The sequence below is a fragment of the Hakea prostrata genome, chromosome 7 (genome assembly GCF_041222555.1).
Source record: "Hakea prostrata isolate BN-2017 chromosome 7, UWA_Hpros_2, whole genome shotgun sequence".
NCBI lineage: Eukaryota > Viridiplantae > Streptophyta > Magnoliopsida > Proteales > Proteaceae > Hakea > Hakea prostrata.
The window spans coordinates 10,677,336-10,697,914 of record NC_142606.1 but is presented as its reverse complement, the minus strand read 5'-3'; the positions used below and the strand labels follow the sequence as shown (position 1 = coordinate 10,697,914).

General features: G+C 39.7%; 1 protein-coding gene across 2 annotated transcripts; it reads right to left on the bottom strand.

The window, feature by feature from the left end:
* Positions 1 to 2,200: 2,200 nt before the first annotated feature.
* On the bottom strand, positions 2,201 to 19,403 carry LOC149009684 (D-isomer specific 2-hydroxyacid dehydrogenase family protein). Of its 2 annotated transcripts, none has more exons than XM_089161611.1 (10): positions 18,916 to 19,403; positions 16,858 to 16,996; positions 15,411 to 15,555; positions 15,085 to 15,212; positions 12,907 to 12,978; positions 7,350 to 7,467; positions 7,131 to 7,255; positions 6,995 to 7,036; positions 6,322 to 6,534; positions 2,201 to 3,099 (listed from the first exon to the last, which is right to left on the bottom strand). In XM_089161611.1, exons 1-10 carry the CDS (start codon positions 19,029 to 19,031, stop codon positions 3,031 to 3,033), a joined length of 1,167 nt encoding a protein of 388 aa, XP_089017737.1. In that variant the 5' UTR covers positions 19,032 to 19,403; the 3' UTR covers positions 2,201 to 3,030. The 2 variants fall into 2 exon arrangements, with proteins under 2 accessions (XP_089017737.1, XP_089017738.1); XM_089161612.1 differs by lacking the exon at positions 18,916 to 19,403 and adding an exon at positions 18,143 to 18,896 and having other exon boundaries at positions 16,858 to 16,991.
* Positions 19,404 to 20,579: the final 1,176 nt, after the last annotated feature.

The following is a 20,579-nucleotide window of genomic DNA, read 5'->3' as shown; positions in this document are numbered from 1 at the left end:
AGGTGATAACGAAGCTCATGATAGAAGGATTTAAACAGGCACTTTTTATTCTTCTTTGGTTAAGAGAATCTTCTAGGTTGCAAGACCAATGCTTCATAGTATGAGATTAAGAATTAGAATCTCCTAATTCAAGGGCAAAATCCCACAAAATATTCAAATAGTTAGAAAATCTCTTCATATTAATGTAGTCAAAATGTGCATAAACTAACCTGAATAAACCTTTGGTAAAAAAAGAACTCCAAATTCAAAAATAAACATTGTATCCCCTACCTTCTCCAAATACAGTCAGACCTTATCTCTATAATTTGTTTGAATCTTAACTAATCCTCTAGTTTACCAAGAAAAAAGACCTTAACAAGTGTAAAAGTTGACGAGGTAAGAATGTAGGACTCCCCATGATAGAAATAAATTGTCTCTCCTATCAAGCTCGTTTGCTTTCTTGGGACAACTAGGGTTTGAACATCCAGAAAAATAATCTCCTATTTCTAGACAACAAGTGGGATGGTAGAATCCTTGTGCAATACCTTGGCGCATGCCTTACCGTAGTTCTGAACCTATGATTTTTTAAGGCAATGTTATGTAAGATGGCTTGGAAAATTTTCTCAAATCCAGAGGCTAACTGGGTAAGATTTTTTTTAGCGAATTTATCATCCTAAAGAAAATTTACTTGAGGCAAAGAAGGGTAACCTGTCCTGGGTTTGGCGCAGCATGCTTGAGGGCAGAGATGTGTTGATAAAATGGCTTATATGGAAGATAGGAGATGGAAGGAAAATTAATTTGTGGAAAGATCCCTGGGTGTTTGGTTTACACAACTTCAAACTCTCATAATCGAAAGCTCTGCATTGTAATATCAATTGGTGGATATCATTGATGAAGAGTTTCAGGAGTGGAAGAAGGAGCATATCCTACAATGGTTTTCACCTACATATACAGCAGGCTTTAGCAGCCCATGGTGAATACTGGGTCCATTAAGAAAAAGCCTACAAATGCACAGTTCAACTCAAATAGAGGTGATGGCAACGATATGCAAGCAGGCCCATTACAAGGGTTTCCTCTGGATCCGAATTTTGTACTGATCAATACGGATGCTTTCAAGAGCCTGAAAAAAAAAAAAGGCAGTCTCAAAGTGCTTATTAGAAGAGGTGAAGGGAACCACTGCTAGTAGTTTCTAATCTACAACGCTCCCCATTGGAAGGTGAAGCCCTTGCTACGGGACTAGGGCTCAAACTTCAGTACTGCACAATTAATGTGCACCATTGAACTGCCTAAGGTCGGGATTCAAATTGGTGGTCCAGATTTGATCTCTCCACCACCAGTTTTGCTGCTTTTTTCTTTTTTTTTTGGGTTTCAGTCAATGTAGTTAAAAAAAAAAATGCTCTAGATTGAATCTCAACCACAACTTTTGATCCTCACCCATTCATAGCTCATTGATTGACATTAATTGCACAACTCTGAAGCACGATTATGAGAACTAGGTTTCTAGAAACGATTGGAGCAGTTATGAGTATGCAGAGGTTCATTCCCATTGTAAGGATCTAATTAAATTGGTTCTAAACGAGTCCAATCCTCCCCCATGTATAGGGATTATAGCCTCAAAATTCTTGGATTTTAGAGTAAGGTATACTCTTGGGAAATCCAATATAAGAAAGGCCTTCAACCTTGTAAACCGAGTTGGGTGGCCTATTTCCAACCAATGGCTGTTAGAGCTTACTCATCCCATACTCATAGACAGATAGAACAGTTAAAATAATCCAGTATCTGCAACTCTACAATGGCAGCGTTATGCCATCCTTAACCTGCTTTAACGTTCAAAATGTACAAAGCATGCTTCAAACACAAAATGTTTTATACACATGATACGTCTCGTAAAATCACCTTCTCTTATTACCTGGAGAAAAATGCAAATGTATTAAGAATAATAAATTCTACACAATTTATTATGAAAGAGAGGCGAGCATAGATCTCCTAGACTCCTACAAGGTGAAGGAAAAGCCAATTGAAGTGCATTCAGAAAAATCATCAAATACTGCCCAATGCCTGCCATGGTTCTAATCCTGCTTCTGAAGAAAACAATAATAGGAAAAGTAACCTAAAGGAGATTCACATACATTTCCACAAGAAAAGCAAAAAGGACCAACAAACCATTCCCTCCCACCCAACCAAAAAAAAAGAAAAAAAAAAGAAGAAAACCCTCGGTTTAAGGGTGCAAAAAGCCAGGAAAAAACCAGTCACCCATCCATGGGAAAAGCCTAATGACAAAGGAATTCTTAGTAGGACATGAAGACAAACCTGCTAAGTGAAACTTCAATGAAGGAAAAAATAATTATGTAGTTAAATCAAGACACATGACATAACATGTTTGCCGAGATTTTACATCCTATGCATCTCATTATAAAAATATATAGCAGCATATTGTAAACGTAACATTACCATCACTATTAACATCAAGTTCTTGTCCTCTTCATCTCTTGCAAATAAACAAAAAATGAAATTAAAAATTTTATAAAGCTAATTTAAATGATGTCACAGCTTATTCCATTTGTAGATTGGTACATAACCAATGAAGGCCAGGAATTGAAGTAATATCATTTGACATGAGAACCATGGAAGACAAAACACAGAAAGAAAGGAGAGAGAGTGTGTTTGTGTGCGCTCATAATAAAGTGTAATATGGTTTTCTACCCAAACAAAGTGAAATAAAATTCTTTTTTTTTTTGTCCAAAGTGAGATAAAATTCTGATTCGCAAAAACATCAATTGCAACTAACAGTTTGATGATTTGTAATATCTTATGAGTGCAAATTATTTCATCAAATTCACGACACCCGTGCTACTAGATTCAAAAAACCACCAGCCATCTAAAGTATAGTGGCCATTTTTTTCCCCCACCAAGAAAGTGTAATGATGCAATTCCTAGTGACTAATCATGATAAATTATGTGAAAATAGCTCAGGAAAGACTTGCCACCATACTCTGCTAGATTGCATAAAATACAACATCTTCTTGAAAATCTTCTGGAAGCATTTAAACTTCAGTTCACAAACTCTATTCCTGTCAGTGGAAGCCCAGCATGAAGTTGTAGGGCAACATCACCAACCACCTGCATACGTCAATGTGGAAACAACAAGCAGATGCAAGTCAGAGAGAATTGATCTTTCAGATAAAATGGAAGCTATATCACATACCAATCGCATGTCTAATATAAATACCAGTTCTCAGGTATCATGGCTTTCACCTAGGATATTATAGAAACTAGTCTCCACAGGTACCGAATCATTTAGATGAAACTTCTAGAATAGAGAACCAACCTACAAGCTGCAGAACTTTCAGATATTGAACATCTTCACCATGTCTGCAATGATAACTTGGCCTTCTTTTCACAATATTTGGAGGTTAAGAACATGTGGCTAATCTATGTTCTGAAAGAAACCTTGTAATCCTCTGTTCTACTTTTCAAAGTTACTGTTCATAGTTACTATTCACACTCCATAAAGCACCTGAATCCTTATTCTTCCCTTAAACTCGTTCTTCTATTTGCTAAAACTCTATGTGGTCTCTAGTTTCCTTACACCTTCACTGTAGTTCAACCAATGAAACATAAATCCATAGGCTGTCCTGCATCAGAACCTCCCGTTACAAAGGAATTGCAACCTGTAGACCAATTAGATACAGCAAGAGAACAAAACTGTAACCAGGAACATAGTCCATGGCGAGAGAAAATGATCAGGATTTGGAGTGGCGTCGGGACTCAAAAAGTGGAAGAGTAGGGTAATGGCTTTAGCCTAAAGGGTTGGGCGGGTTCTTTACCCGCCATATAGTGTGGAAATGATCAACCCTAGTATAAGCATTAAAATACCCACAGCTGGGCTGGTAAAGCCTCAAGATTCAGTCTCCAATTCATATTTTGACATTCAAGCCTTCTTAATTCACATTTTTGTTGAACAATTCTCTTTTATAAAACTAGGTCCTTACCTCACAAACAAATTGTTAATAAACTCCAAACTGAAACAACGGTAAATAATAGGCATAATGCCTGAGGGGAAGGCTACATTGGTACATCTGTTACCAGTACTGGAACAATAATTTGAGTGACACACCCTAGGTCTTTTCCTTCATGTGTGGAAACCACAGCCCAGAAATAGGATTGGTTCCCATGGTAAAAAGTGAAATATCTCAAATCTTTTCTGTGAAACAATATTCTTTTAACCAGTAAGTAAGCAACACCAAATGGGCTTAGGCTTAAATCCATAGAATAGATTTGTCTTTTCTTTTTCCCCCCTCCCCCCTTTTGAAATTTGAAGTACCAGAGAAAGGATGGGGAATGTTGGCTGGGTTGGGCTGTGAAATTCCTAGCTGTTCCACTTGGAGTCTACACAAAGTAAACATGGAGATTCTTACCTTCCCTGTTAAGGTACAAGGTGAAGCAATTTTCCCTCCCAGTCTCCCTCTTTCTTTTATGGTACCAGAGATGTGCAATCTGAGTAAACTTGTACCAATGCACCACTCGTGCTGCATTGTCTTATGCTGTAGGTACCGAATGGGCCTACAAGGTGGAAAACCGAAGAAAAAGGGACTAATAAAAGTTGAATAAGAAACAAACACACCAGCAGAGGTGATCCACGGCACCCAAGAGCAAAGCTCTCACATAAACTTCTCAATGCTCAAAACATGCTCTCTACTCTTCCTTCCCCATTTATAGCAATACGCCACAGAAAAACGAATCATCCCAATCGAATAGGACTCTTCAAAAGAACCGAATTCGAATAGGACTCTTCAAAAGTAACCGAATGTAATATGACCTTCAACTAATCCTAAAAGTAACCCGAATACAATAGGACACTCAAATCGCCAATCGTCCTTCCCAGAATTTAGGGATTTACTCCCCGTCGAGTGTAGACTGTGTTACAGGGACCATCAATACCCCCCAACAGTCACCTTGTCCTCAAGGTGAAAATCTGAAAATCTACGCGGGGTTTAATGAGTGGGCTGACCCAAGGGGGTTCTTTGGGGGCTAGCGCCGTCTGGTTGGGTTGTTGGGCCTTAAGTTTGAGACGAAACAAACCGATCGAGGCCCAAATAACACAATCTTGGCTCATAGGGATTGGACCAAACCCAGAAGCGGTGAGGTGAACCGAACCAACCCCAAAACCCTAATACTCCATCGCTTCTTCTCCCGCGACGATTGCGCAACCCAGCGCCCGAGGGTCGGCAGCGACCGAGCCTCTCTTCGATTCGGCAAGAGTCCCGCAGCCCGACGTAATCCGGAGGCACGACACCCGAAACTCTCATTCGAATCGACGGATTTCAACGGACCAAATCGACTCGGCACGTTGTCTCAACCACCAACCGTGGTTGTCCAAAGCCGAGATGGATTTCTTATCGCCTCACTCCGAACCCATTCTTAAGGCCTCCGTGAAGTTCGCCCAATCCGCGACCGCGCCCGGAGACCCAATCAACGCATCATCCTCCGGATGTTCGAGTGCTACCCAAGCCGGCTCTGAATCGATGTTGCCAAAGAGCGACCAATCAACCATTCCTCCGCCGTCTCGCCGGAAAGATCGACAAGCACCACCCCCGGATCGGAATGCTCGATACCATGTAGGTACCGAAGAGGCTACAACAAGGTAATAACCAGAAGAAAAAGGGACAATAAAATAATAAGAAACAAACACACCGGAGGGATCCACCACCCAAGAGCAATAGCTCCACAAAACTCTCAATGCTCAAAACAGCCTCTACTCTCCTCCCCCTATAGCAATTACCCACATAATCGATCATCCCAACGAATAGGACTCTCAAAGAACGATCAATAGGACCTTCAAAAGAACCGAATGAATATGACTCTTCAATCTAATCCTAAAAGTAACCTGAATACAATAGGACACTTCAAATCTGCCAATCGTTTCCTTCCCTAGAATTTAGGGATTTACTTTCCCTGTCGAGTGTAGACTTGTGTTACTAGGGACCTATCATATGCCATAACACGAGTTACAGAGAATAAGTAGAGAAAAATAGCCAAATCATCAATCAAGCCTCTAACAGGATACAGAATTGGTGGACATTAATAGAATAGAAAGGAACTGATGTAAATAGGAAGACACAATGTGCTCAACCAAAAACTTTAGGCATCGAGTATAAGTGCTTTTATAGATTAGTAAGACAACTATAAGCTACAATTCTTAGAGCTGGACATTTCTATTTTCTAACAGTTCTATATAAATAATTACATCATGATCAAAACAATGGTAATTATACCAAATCAAATTAGTCATAAGACTCATAACTACAACCAAAGCTTTGAGATGTTTGCTCAAGGGCATACCTTTGCCATGGCTCTGTAGGCAAATTCAGAAACACCACCAATGTGAGGTGTGATCAAAACATTTTGGAACTTAAGAATTGGATCATCTGGATCAAATGGCTCAGACCAGGCAACATCAATGCCTAAGCCCCCCAAATGACCTGATTCCAGGTGAGAAAGAACAGCTTGATAGTCCAGGATTCCTCCACGAGCAATATTTACCAAAAGTGCACCCTTCAAAGCAAACAGAAATAAAACAGAAGTGTTAAAATTATGCATGAATACAGGAATATAAATTTTAAATGGACAAGAATACTGTAGTCCTGCTCACCCTAGATGTTGCAATAACTAATGCAGCATAGACATGTAGGAGGAAAAGAAAAAGGCTGTACCCCATGCACAGGGTTCCGGCCTCTAGCATAGGCATGTAGAAATTTACCAAAGTACATAGATATGTACAAATATCTGATATAATTTTTGAAGTCATCATCTCATCAATTGGATCCTTAAGAAGTTCCTAACTTCATTATCTGAAGGATTATTACTTATAAAAGTCTACTAGGAGTTATGAAACATTTCTGGCCTCCTTTAGAGGCAAAAATAATTTATTAGAAGAAAAAATGAAACAAAAAAGAACGACAGAAGAAGGGAGAAAGAGAGAGTAAGCTTTCTAAAGCAATACAAAGAAACAGACCTGTTTCATTGATGAGAGAAATTTATGGTTTATTATGCCAGCCTGAATGTCAAAACAGCCAAAAAAATGTGGCATGGTGTCAGAAGGGGGAAAAATACATAAATGTATAACTACAAAAACAGAAGAGGAGATTGACCGTTTTAGTATTCAAAGCCAAGCAAGTTACAACTACGTCAGCTTCAGCAGCAAAATCATAATAATCTTCTGGACCACCTTTCTTATCAACAAGATCATCAAAAGTATCACCTTGGGTTGTGACTTCTGCAAAGCCAGCACAAGTACAAATATAAAATGAACAAGGCAGGCTTTCACAACAATAATGTTGCAGTAATTCACTCAAGTGTTTCTAGCATACCATTTGGTTGACAAGAAGCCGAGGCCCAACTCCGTTTTGTAGCTAGGATTTTTACCCCGAATGGTCGCAAGCGTTTTGCTAAGTCAATCCCTATATTTCCAAACCCCACAATAAATACCTGAGGAAGCCAAGAATTTTTGTCTAGTAAAGAACCCAAAAACAGAAAATGTTAAAATAAAAACAACAACAACAACAACAGTGAAAATAATAATAACTTTTGGACATAGTTTCTGAAGAATTCAATGTGTATTATCGTAAATAAGGTGGGCAAGCAAACAATAGTGGCAACTAGTGGAACATTCTAAACATCTCAACAATAATATCTTCCTGGTATTGCAGAGAAAATGAGTATGACGTTCCTTACCTGGGGCTAAAAGTGTGTACAATTTAATCAGCTAGAGACAAGTTAAATGGAATATTGGAACAGAGGACTGGTGAAATAAGATTAAGATGTACTTTTCAATGATACCAGAAGGAAATATTTCATGTATAGTGCTGCAAGGGATGCTTGAGTAACTGAATAAGTTAGGGAGCCTCTATCATTATGGGTCAATTAGTTCATTTCTGAGACAGTAGCAACAGACTTCCACCCCTTCCCCCAAGCTCCCCCGTTCTTTTGTTTTCCCTTTTTCCACACTTTATCTTGATATGCCTTCTTGAAGTTAGCCACTTTACATCTACTAAATATTGAATAGGTAAGCTTACATATTTAAAATCCTAATCAAAAGAAACTTGCATAACACCTTATTGGTAATGAATTCATTAATCACCCCCCCCCCCCCACACACCTCTCAAAAAAATTATTTACAAGGTGTTCTTACCTTCTTTTTTTAAGGGGGGGGGGGAGAGGATGTCCAACCCAACTTTTTTTTTTTTTTTTGATGAATAAAAAATATATTAAACTTAAGGACACAAGAGAACAAGGCCTTTAAGCAGAAGGACGAAAAGGAGAATTAAGACCCCAAGAGACAACAATAAGTTTGTTCCTTGGGGTATCATCAACAGGGGGATGGGGAATAGTTAACAGTCTAGAAGAAACATCAAAATAGATGGCATTCCAAATCCTATCTATAGAGCGGGGATTTGGATGTCCATCTCCAAAGATTGTGCTCCCATCATAGGTGATGGATCAAGGCACAGTACACTAGCTTAATAATCCGATCACAAATGGAAGAACCTGAAAAGTTTCTCAAAATCCAAGACCAATCTCGAAAAAAGCCATAGGATCTCCTCAAACAGGGCCAAAGGAAGCCAGGGCTTTTCCCCCAGATAGATCTGGAGAAGGGGCATGAAAAGAAAAGGTGCTCAAGGTTTTCCAAACCATTCCAACATAGAGTGCAATTGGGGTTAGCAAGGTGTGTGGCGGTCAATAAGGAAGGATTGGGTGGGGAGGGCAAGGTTAAGGGCTTTCCAAAGGGTAAGGGAGTGGCGGGGAATGTAGCCTTTAAACCAAACCAATGGGGGCCATGGGGGCTTAGGGTTATGAGATCTGAGGAGGTTCCAGGCAGATGAGGTGGAGAAAGTTTTGGAGGGGGAACGGAGCCAAACAATGAGGTTTCTAGAGGAGTTAGAGAGAGGGGGGGGGGGGGAAGGGATTCCCAAACATTGTGTGAGAATGGAGAGGGGGGTAGGGATCCAGGACCCATTTGAGATGAAGTTAGACAAAGGGGTGGTTTTGGGGATACGGGTGTCATAGACAGAACGGGGACCAAAGAGGTTATAAAGAATGCCCAACGGATGCTACGGATCAAGCCAGAAGGAGGTGGTGGAGCTAGAGGAGATGGAAGTAGAGATAGCAGAGATGGCGCGGGGACGCAACAAGAGAATTTTCCTCCATACCCAATAAGGGTTGGCGAGCATAGGACAGTCCAGAGGGAATCAGACCGGAGATTGAAAGAATAGACCCACCTAACCCAAATAGAATCATGCTTTGCGGCAATTTTCCAAATAAGTTTGAGGAGGCAAGCTGCATTAACACCAGTGATCTGGCGGATTCCCAGGCCACCTTTAGAAGTAGGACGGCAAATGGAAGACCAACTGACCGAGTGGATGAAGCGCGAGGCTTCCTGCCCTTTCCAAAGGAAGACACAAAATAAAGACTCTATGGCATGGATGGTAGATTTGGGAATCAAGGAAATCCCGCACCAAGAAAGATAGGAGGACTGAAGCACAAACCGGATGAGTACCACTCTCTTGGAAAACAATAGAAGCTTACCCCTCCAAAGTTGAAGCTTCTTACGGATGTTGTCAAGCATAGGGAGGCAATGGTGACGAGTGAGCCTACTCGGAATGAGCGGGAGACCAAGATAAACCACAAGAAAAGATCCTAGCGTGAATCTCGAGCGCTGGAGGAGAGAGGCACAAAGCTAATTAGGGACACTAGAGAGAAAGATGGTGGATTTATCGAGATTGACTCGAAGCCCAGAGACGGATTCAAATTGCGAGAGCTGAGAGGATGGAGGAGATGAACAAGTGATCCGCTTTAGAGAAAATCATAAGATCGTCAGCAAAAGCAAGATGGGTGAGGTTTAGGGACTTGCACTTGGGAGTGGGAGAGAAGAGGAGTTGATCACTTCTGGATTGGAGGATGCAAGAAAGGACCTCTAAGGCAAGGGAGAAGAGGTAAGGAGAGAGGGGGCAACCTTGGCAAATGCCAACACGGGAAGGGAAGAATCCCATTGGGGATCCGTTGGCGATACAGGTCTCAATCCAGTGGATGAAGGGGGGAGGGAAACCCATAGAATAGAGGACATCCCTAATGAAATCCCAACGAATAGAGTCAAAGGATGTATGAAAGTCAACCTTAAGGAGCACAACCCAGGAGTGAGCGAAACAATCAAAGCCGCGGACAATCTTTGCACAAAGGAGAATGTTAACCGCAATGCTACGGCCTGAGATAAAAGCCGATTGATTTGGACTCACAAGGGAGGGAAGCGTGAGCTTGAGCCTATTCACAAGGATTTCAGAGATGAATTTATAAAGGAGGTTACGAGGGGAGATGAGGCGTAAGTCAGAGAGGGAGGAGGCCTCATGCTTCTTGGGAATGTGGCAAATGAAAGTTTGATTAATAAAAGAGAGCTGGGAGGGGTTAAAGAAGAAGCTATGGATGGCATGGACAAGATCATTCTTAATGAATTCCCAAGAGGCAAGGAAGAAACTCATACCGAAGCCATCAGGACCTGGGGCCTTGTTAGGCTTGTGGGAGCAGATGGCAAGAAGAATTTCTTCCGAGGAGGGGATAGCGCTGAGAGAGGTGATGACGGAAGGATCTACAAATTCGTTAATGAGGTTGGGAGGAAGGGGAGTGCGGGGGGGAGTGCGGGGAGGGAGGGGGGGGAGAGAAGGTTGAAGAAAAAGGAAACGATCTCGGCCTTGATGCTGGCGAGATCAGAGATGCAAGTACCATTATTGGCGATGAGTAAAGGGATGGAATTGAAGGTATTTCGGGCTTTGGGTGATCGATGGAAGTAGGCAGAATTGGAATCCCCCAACTCAAGCCACTTGATTTTGGTTTCTGACGGAGGAAACTTTCTTCCGAGGAAAGGAGGGAGGAGGTAACTCCAACCGTGATATTGCCGAAGGTAGAGGAGTTCCAAGAGCAAAGAGCATCTTTACTGTTACGAAGCCTATGGGCAAAGGCAACAAGAGGGAGAGAGTGACAATGGACTGGCTTTGACCAGGCTTTTATCATAGCGGGAATGAAAGTATCACTTGCAGCCCACACATCAAAGAATTTGAAAGGTTTCGGTCCAAAGGAGACAGGAGGAGAGATTTGGACAAGGCAGGGAGAGTGATTAGAAAGATTGGAATTAGGTTATGAGGCATGGGAAGAAGGGAAGGAGGAGAGCCAAGAATCGTTGGCGAGGAAACAATTGAGCTTAGAGTCAATTTGAGCCAAGCCCGAGTGATGATTATGCCAAGTAAGGGGATGGCCCGACCAGTGAAGGTCAGCAATCCCCGAATCATCAATGCAGGCATTGAAGTCATCCATTGCGATAGGATCCGGAAGGGAGCCACCGACACGCTTTTGGGAAAACATAATGATGTTAAAGTCCCCACCAATACCCCAGGGGATATTAGGGGAAGCGGTGGAGATTGATCTAATATACTCCCAAAGAGGGGCACGATCAATGGCAGGATTGAAACCATAGATAATGTTGAGGAGGAAGGAGGGGAGTGGTTATTTAGGATGTTGAGATGCAAGCATAAGCTGGGGAGTGGATCAGAGAAGAGAAATGAAACCTTGAGGAGTCCCAAAGAATCCAAATACGACCATTGATAGAAGGGGAAGAGTTAGAGATGAAAGACCAAGAGGGGGCAATAGACCGAGCAATCCGATGGACATTGTCCATTTGGGCATGAGTTTCAAGTAGGGCACAGAGAGAGACTTTAGTAGTTTTGATGGTATTTTTTACATCAGCTTGTTTTGCAAGGGTTTTGAGCCCCCTGACATTCCAAATAAAGAAATCAAACATAGCTAACAAGGTGGATAGCTAACAAGGTGGGGGGGGGGGGGGGGCATCCATATCACTATTGGGGAAGGGGCAAGGGGAGAAGGGATTCTCACACAAGGGGGATATGAGAAGAGATGGTGTTTCAAAAATATCGGGGTCAATGGATGAGCTGGAGGGAGGGGAATTAGACTTGGGTATGGAGAGGTTCATGGGGGTAAAGGGTAGGTCTGGGACAGAGGCAGGAAGCTTCAGGTTTGAAGGGGTCATAGGGTGAAGGGTAACTGATGATACCATATGAAGCAATCTAATCAGTTCGAAAAGTATTAGTTAAAAGCTATCCTTCAAGATCCCTCAGTAGCAAAAAGTGGAGCAGGCAGTTATCAATAGAATCTGTCCAATAAAATGGGATGACTGGAGCGTGTTCCTCACCAATACTCAGCATCCTGAGCAACATCAAAGGCTGATGCATCACAAATTGGGGGGGGGGGGGGGGGGGGAAGAAGGTAGTGTAGAGGCACCATCATATACAGAGAAAATTGTTATGTGCAACCAGATGGTTAAGACATGACCAGTAGGATAATATTCAGGGTTTCTGGGGGTAGCCACAAAGTTTCTCTAAATTTATCATTAGCTATTAGTACTTTAGTGGAATAGCCGCACTTTTGGATCTTTGTCTTCCAACAAGGTAACCATAAGCTGGTTGAGTCTGATGATGTTTTACCCAATACCCACTGAGGTCCTACCTCCTCTACACCATGACTCCAATCAGCACGTCGGCATTCTACTTTCAAAACCTTGAGGAATCCAAAGCCCCTTAAAAGGACCATAGGAGTTTCAGCCTAGTCCACTGATGGTTCAACAAGTATGAGTACATAGTCTGCATACTAAGATGAGAAGGAAAGAACATCATCCAACCTTTGTCCCAAGAAGAGGGGATATTTCTTCAATAAAAAAATATTCTAAAGCTTAGAAACAACCGCTTCAGTTGGACTATCTATGGAAATGAATACAAAGGCATAGACGTAGCAAAAATGTTGAGCAATGAAAGCTTAATACATCAATTCAATTATCTATCTATTTTATATATAAAAAAGGGAACTAACTGTCTTTCCCAATAGGGTTTCTCCGACAGGTTCTCCCAGTCTCTTCTGCTTCACTGCAATTTCCATCTCCTTCTGAAAGTAAAAAATGATATAGGGAAAAGATTTAGAAACAACTGACACAATGATGAATGAGATATTTAAAAAAAAAATTGTGCCATAAACACAACCAAACCATGAAATGACAGACAATGCACCAGCAATATCAATAACTACATGAGTTCTTCACAATGAATACTTTGACCTCAAGGGATCAACAAGATCTCTGCTAAAGGCCATTTATTATGGTAATAGTTCTTGTTTCAATGCAATCCCATATTAGTGAAACTTTATTCTACATCACTACATGAAAGAACTGTTCTGTTCACAGTACCTCATTTTGAGCCATGTCAAACTGACAGTTGAATGGTATTGCACCACCCAGATTAGCCACATGTCAAATTTGGGAATCTATCTTAACATATGGCACACTGTATACTACGATTTTAGAGTTCATTTCCAGCCATCAAGCCAACAATGACACATCAGAGTTTAAATGAGTAGATGATATCACGATAGACAGAAGTGTGCATATGTCCTAAATATTTGAGAGCCAAGTTAGCTGCCAAGTGTTTAGGGTAGTAAGCCTTTCCTGATCTTAAGAAATGATATCCCTCACTGTTTTCATTAGACAAAAAATCTTCAAGCTATAAAATTTTTAAAATAATTAACAAGTTGAAAATTTGATCTTCTTTTATAAAAACTTTTTCCCATTTTCGGAACTTGTGACCATCCCACAAACATGGCCCACATGAAAAAATAATCTGTACTTTTACAAATGCAACTGAAACATTAGAATTTTCTGTTATGTAGTTGACACTTCTTATTCACCAGGATCCAGAAAAACGTTGCAAGTTATAAAATATAACTTGACGTAAGATTCATGAAATCAGTACACCTTCCATACATTTTGAATTGCATACTCACCCAGAGAGAGATAATGAAAGATCAAAATAATAAAAGGTTACATGCTGATCTATTGCAGGATTTAGCAAAGATGAATCAATCTTTATTGGAGGTGACCTCAATGGAAATGTTGCAAGGGAATGTAGAGGAAATGAAGAAGTACATGTCTACTCTAGTAGGCATAAAGTCAGAATCTTCAACAGTGATTGCACTCTGTTTCAGGAAAGGGTAATGTATCTGTCCCATCCATTTTTTTTACTTTATTCTCCAAGTTATTAATTGTATTGGCCCTTTCTTAGTAGTATCACAACAAAATTAAATTGTCATTTCTTCCTTCCTTCGCATGTTTTAAGTCCAGGACATTTGTATGATAACTTGTACCGATATGAAGCCTGAAGACCTACTGTTTGGGTGGATCATAAACTGTAACTAGTCCTCAATATTCATAATACTAGTAGCTGCAGCAGTAAATGACACAATCTAGTGTCATGACACTAAGAACTTGAAGACTCTTCTCCAGCAAAAAGAAACTGACCAAAAACTAGCAATATAACCACTAAAATAGCAACCCTAGCAATGTGTCTTCAGAAGTAATTAAAAAATTCATGAGGGAGCATCTCATACTAGTTCCTCCTTTATCTCTTGCTATTTTGAGACCTTCAGTGGTGATGGTGATAATTCACATCCCCTGATATGACCTATGACTTTTTTGTTTTTAGATCAACATCACCATTCACGTTCAACCATGCACAACCACGCACATAATTCTGAAACTGAGAGTGATATAAGGACAATCAATAGTCCAAGTATTTCTTTCTAGGTCCGTTTCCTAAATGCAATAAACAGGCAGAATAGTGTAAATACCAGTGTGTGCAAACTTCAAGTTATAACATCAACCATCAAATATGGGCAGGGATCATTTTGGCCACAAACTACACCAACCAAGCTCAACATCTGAAGAAATAAAAACAAAATATATTACTGTACACCTACCTAACTCTGAATTTGGGAGAAAAAAATTGATATGACGACATAACAGACCTACGTTTACATCAAAATTCATCGGGCACAATTCAGTTGGATCTAAATGATTAGCAATGCAACATCCAATGCAGAAATAACAGAGTAATTGCAGAATTGGCCACATAACATGATTAACAACCCATAGTTCGTAGAAAATTAAGCAGCAATGAAGTTTTTAAGTTTCAGCGACATTGTTTTAGTGAAGTAACCTACTTGCTTACGGAGAAGACCCAATATCAAATATATTGACAGCTCAGCACACGATGCAGCATTCCCAGTTACATCACCCGGAATTCGGGCAACCTTAATTCCAAACCGTGTAGCAGCATCAACATCAACACCTGTTACAGCACATGGAGCTACCAGGTATAGATCTATGATGATAGGACATAAGCTATCATTCAAAGAAGCCATAAGACAAAAAAACATAACTTCTGAAAGCCCACAAACTCGAAGAATCAGTTAATTGCTAATCTATTGCCCCCCCCCCACCCAAAAAAAAATAATAATAAATAAATAAAGGTAGTTACTGAAAGGACCTTCCAATCCAACACCAAACTGCATTATAAGTTTCATCTGCTTTGCCCGAGAGATTACTTCCGAGTCTAACCGCCGGTTCTTTGCCACGCAAATATGGTAGTTGGAAATAACATTTGGCACATCCCCAAGGGGGACATCATCAACCTGCAAATTTTTCAGTAGATAATTACAACCAACAATAACTCCAAGAAAATTACACAAAAAAAGAAGAAGGCCACTCAAAAAGGGAATAAGGCAGAAAAGAACAATAAAGATAACAAAAAGATTTGGAGAAATGAAGTCCAACATTGAACAAATAATTAAACCACAAAATGGACTTGAACAGTTTTTTATCTCTACATAATCAATTGTAACTGTTCCTTTATGAGCAGAGAAATCCAATAAATCAGAAATAAGGAGAACATAGATTAAACGTAAAGAGAGTTCACCTAACAAAACAGTTGACAGCAAGGGACACTTCAAGGTTGAAGAGATTCACATGAGAAACCATCATCCTAGGAGTATGACAATCAGAGGAAATTTCAAACTGGACAAAACCAAGCAACAGATTTAGAAGGTCTTAGGAGACCTTGAAGGCCACGTCTCATGGGCCATGGAGGTGGAAGCAACTTCAAATAACTTGGATTTCTGAATAGAATGTGAGGTTCTCTTTAATGGCATTGTAAACATGAAGAGAACATGATAAGGGGGGTGGGGGACAGGGAATAACAACAAGAAAAGAATGGAATAAAACCTGCATGGTAAAAATAATGGAAGTAAAGAAGAAGACAAAAGACCTGCATTAATATGCAAAACAAGAAGACAAAAAAAATGGATGGGAGGGGTCATATAGTCTCGTTTTCCGTCTCATAGATTGGCCACAGAAGCAATATCCTTCGTTAGGTGCGTCAGCCACTCCGGCTCATTCCTGTCTCTTGCAAGACCTCTCAAGAAGGTGCGGGTATTTTTTTTTTTTTTTTTTTTTTTTTGGGGGGGGGGGGTGTGGATAGAAAGAATAATGTAAGAGTACTTGAGAATAATTGACCAAACTTCTAATACCAATACCAAAAAAACAGTTCTTTTATTAACAAAACCAAATAACCAACCAAAAATATCAGCTTCACATACATGTTATCATAAATAATTCTCAAAAATAATAATAATAATAATAATAATACTCATCTTTTTGTTTAGAAAACTGTAGAGCATTGTATGTGGTCTAGAGAAGTTGATGATGGAGTCATTCACAGATCTCACATAATAAAAGCGACAAAAGAATAAAAAATAATCGAGTGATAATTCTTTAACAATAAATGAGACGCGTGCAGTGTAATGAGGAAAGGATGCATATCACGTGAAATACAATTATTTTATATTATTATCAGGAAATCTGAAAACGACATGACTAATTTGTGAACACAGATCAGATCAAAAGCAAAGAAAAGTGAGGCACCACAAATATAGTACCTGTATATACTGATGCTTTTGTAGATATTCCCGTGTGTAATTCTGAGAAGCAGAGAAATAAGGCCCACAAAACAGCACGCGGGTGATGCTATTAACACCATTTTCAGCCATTTCCTGTTCCTCCCTTGAAAAATCTGCGCTGCAATGACCCGCTCACTTAGAAAGAGTTATGTTGAGAATGCATCATGCTTAGAAGCAAAATTTACAGAAAAAAGACATTGGACTGACTATTTTGCCATCCCAAATCCAGTATGATCAGGAGAAAAGTAACATAAGAAATAACTATCAGGAGTTCTTTTTTTCTTTTGGTTGAGAATAGAACTTAGTAAATGTTGAGATCAGTTCTGCTGGATGTTCTGATTTCTAAATAACAAAAGGTCACAGATAACCTTCCATTGACCAGAACTGCCCTACTTATTCAAGAAAATGTGGTTTAACTATAGCTGGTCACCTCAATTTAATAGTGAACCATGCTAAAAGGTGACGGAAAACAGTGTCCTTGTACCTGAAATAAAGAATAACTTAACCACAATTTGATCAAGGGAATGATAGGTCCCTATTAATACTAATAAACCTTGTTTGATATTTTACTGGCATTAATATTTATCTTCCTTTTCTGTATTCACTGGCATGTTAGAAGCACATTTACAGTGTAAAAACTATGCAACTCAATGTAATGCTAACGGTTATGCACTACAATTTATAGATTCCCCCCCCCCCCCCCCCACCCCCCAATGTATAATACTCTTAAAACATAACACATAATGCTACTTTTTCTGTTAACTTTCTCTTCTTGTTTTCTCCCACATACTGATCAGTAAGAAAAACTGGTCTTGTAAAATAAGATGCATAAATAAATAAACAAACGCAATGACTCCATTCAAGAGAATATTTACAACCATAAAAAATTCAGTACTGATGTCTAACATCCCCTAGTAGTAAACATTAAACAAATGAATGCAGATCAGCAACTTAACCAGCAGATATAAGTTTCATTTCATGAGGTCAAGACTTAACCAAATGCAACTTGAAGTACATCGGATCAATTATGCTGAAGCACCAACTGAATTCCACTAATCAAGACTACTCCACATTTTAGTTTGAATCTATTGTTAGTATCGGGAAAACAATGTTTTTGCTTCCATCAGTTCTGGACGTTGTGGGTAACTTTGCAGGCCAACATGGGGAGCCATGTAACATAAAAAGAATTGAAGCAATTAATGCAAACAGCATAAATGAATTACTACTGCCACCAGAATGGCTAGCCAATGTTTGAGGCGCGTACTGAATCAAATCTTGCTCCATATCCAGCCAGCTCAATTAATTTGATCGTGCTTGGTACAGTAATAGCTAGGGAAAAGAACAACTTGGCAGAATCATCCATCTACCCAGACAAATTTACGACGAATGCTTCTAATGAGATTCATATCATCAAGATTTTAGGATCCCCTAGGGATAAATGCATGTCTTCAGCCTTAACACATTCGCACAGACGCACATAGACACAAACGGCATGAATTCTATTCAAAACGAGCGAGTTGCTTAAGGACCAGTAAAGCATAATCAAACTTTCAAAAATCATGGTTAATGAATGCTTTCAGCCATGACCGTCAATTGGGGAAACGCCAAACAAAGCAGCATAATCTTCGCAGACTCGAGGAACCCCCTCACACACACAAACAAGCAACTACTTAAACTCCGTTAATCACACTTTACTGTCAGATCCTACATTTCTTAATGAAGTTGAATAGCATAAAAAACTGAAACATAAACTTGTTATAGCATACAAATAACACCCCACAAACCCCCAAAAATATTGGAAAGCAAAGAAGACCGTGAATTAAGTATCTACTGAAATTTTCCAAAAAATTGGTCACAAATAATCCAATCCATCGTTGTTAGATACTTTATAAATACAGCAGTGCACAGCAAGCAGAAGAACCATGAACATAGTAACAATATCCCCGGAAACTAAATAGGAACAAATTACAGGAAAAACAAGACAGCCAACAACAGAAAGCAATGACGAGAGCAAATAAGTCCGAATTGCCTGGTTACCTTGAAATGAATCGAGTTGCACTAATGGCGAAGTTCGGGAGATTCGATGAGCCGAATCCTTTCCGAGACAGGAGGAACCTTTGAATCATTTGAGGAAGATGACGACAACGTGACATTGCAATGAATGTGGACTCACACTCACAAAGATTCACCAGTCTTGGTTACTCCTAGAAGAAAGGAAATTTTATTTTTAATTAGTTTCACCTTTAATAGAAAATAAAATAAATAAAAAATCATATATGATTAGAAGTTCCGGAATTGCATTGCCAGCGTGATTTTAGAACCAGAAATCGGTTCATCGCAGCGATTCATGGTAAGAACCCTATAATCAATCATTTGATCTGAAGACTCGTTGATCTTGGTGTAGAATGTTTCCGGAGATCTCTAGGTTAGATCCACACGTTTTCATTTTCGAAACCCTAATCGCTACTCAGACCATGAACCAGGTCTTGTTGCAGCGCGTACCAGTTGCCGCCCATTAATTTAAGACACGAACACTTGGATCGGTTTCGAATGAGTCAATTCTGAATAATTTGCCGCGCGTTTTGCCGTTTATTACTGTCAGCTGATAGCTCTCCACTTCCAAAATCTTAAAACACGTGACACTTGGATCGGTCCAACTCGGCCGATTTTCACGAGTAATGTGGTACTTGTGTAATAATATTTTCCATATTTACAACTTTACCCCCAAAAAAATAACATTTCCTATTCAAATCACTAGACCAATTTATAATTACGAACCAAACATTATCGCCATTTACCATTTATTTTTTTCTTTTATTTAGTATGTAAAGGTCATTTACCAATTTGAATGGCCCTACAATGCATGAAACATTCTATGTATAAAGTTGGTAGCATGACCCGTGCTACAAGAAGACAAAGACTATCATCTTTATATATTGGGGAGTGTTCTAAGTGGGTAAACAAAAAAAAATGAATGCTTTTGTTTTTCAAGGGGATGGGACCACAATGCAGACGTTAAAGAAAAAATACCCAGACAAGACAAACACCAAAAACTCAGAAAATCACAGACAGGAGAAAAGACAATCAGAAGAAGAAGACAGCACACGCACCAGGCGGATGGGGAGCACTCACAGGGAGGACTATGTGTTTTTTTATAGGTCTTCTTATATATTCATATGGTGAAATTTTATGGCTAGGTGTGACTCTTGTAGTAGGAGCGATCACTTAATTTTAATTTATATATATATATATTTTGTCAAAACAAAAAAGTAACGATTATATTAAATGAAAGAGTTTAGGTTAAAAGACATATACATCCAAGAGGAATCCACAATAAAAAAAGGTGGAATACCCCACCAGGATCTAACCAGAGAAAACCTGCGAGCACCTTTAGCAAGGAAATCAGCAAAACCATTGCCTAGTCTAGGAATATAACTAAAATAATCCCTAGGAAAAAGATAACAACGTTTCAAAATATCTACAACTAAAATTGATGCACATCCAATCTAAAGATGATTAGAGACCAAGGAGAGCTCTAACTACAGGAAAACAGTCCGAGTGAATAAGCAAATCAACAGCTCCTAAGGAAGAGCCCAAAATGATGCCATTTCTAATGGCTTCAAGTTCAACTAAGGTTGCTGAAGCACTATGTCCACATTTGCTTTGAGCCGCTACAAAGCCACCATTATAGTCCCACATGA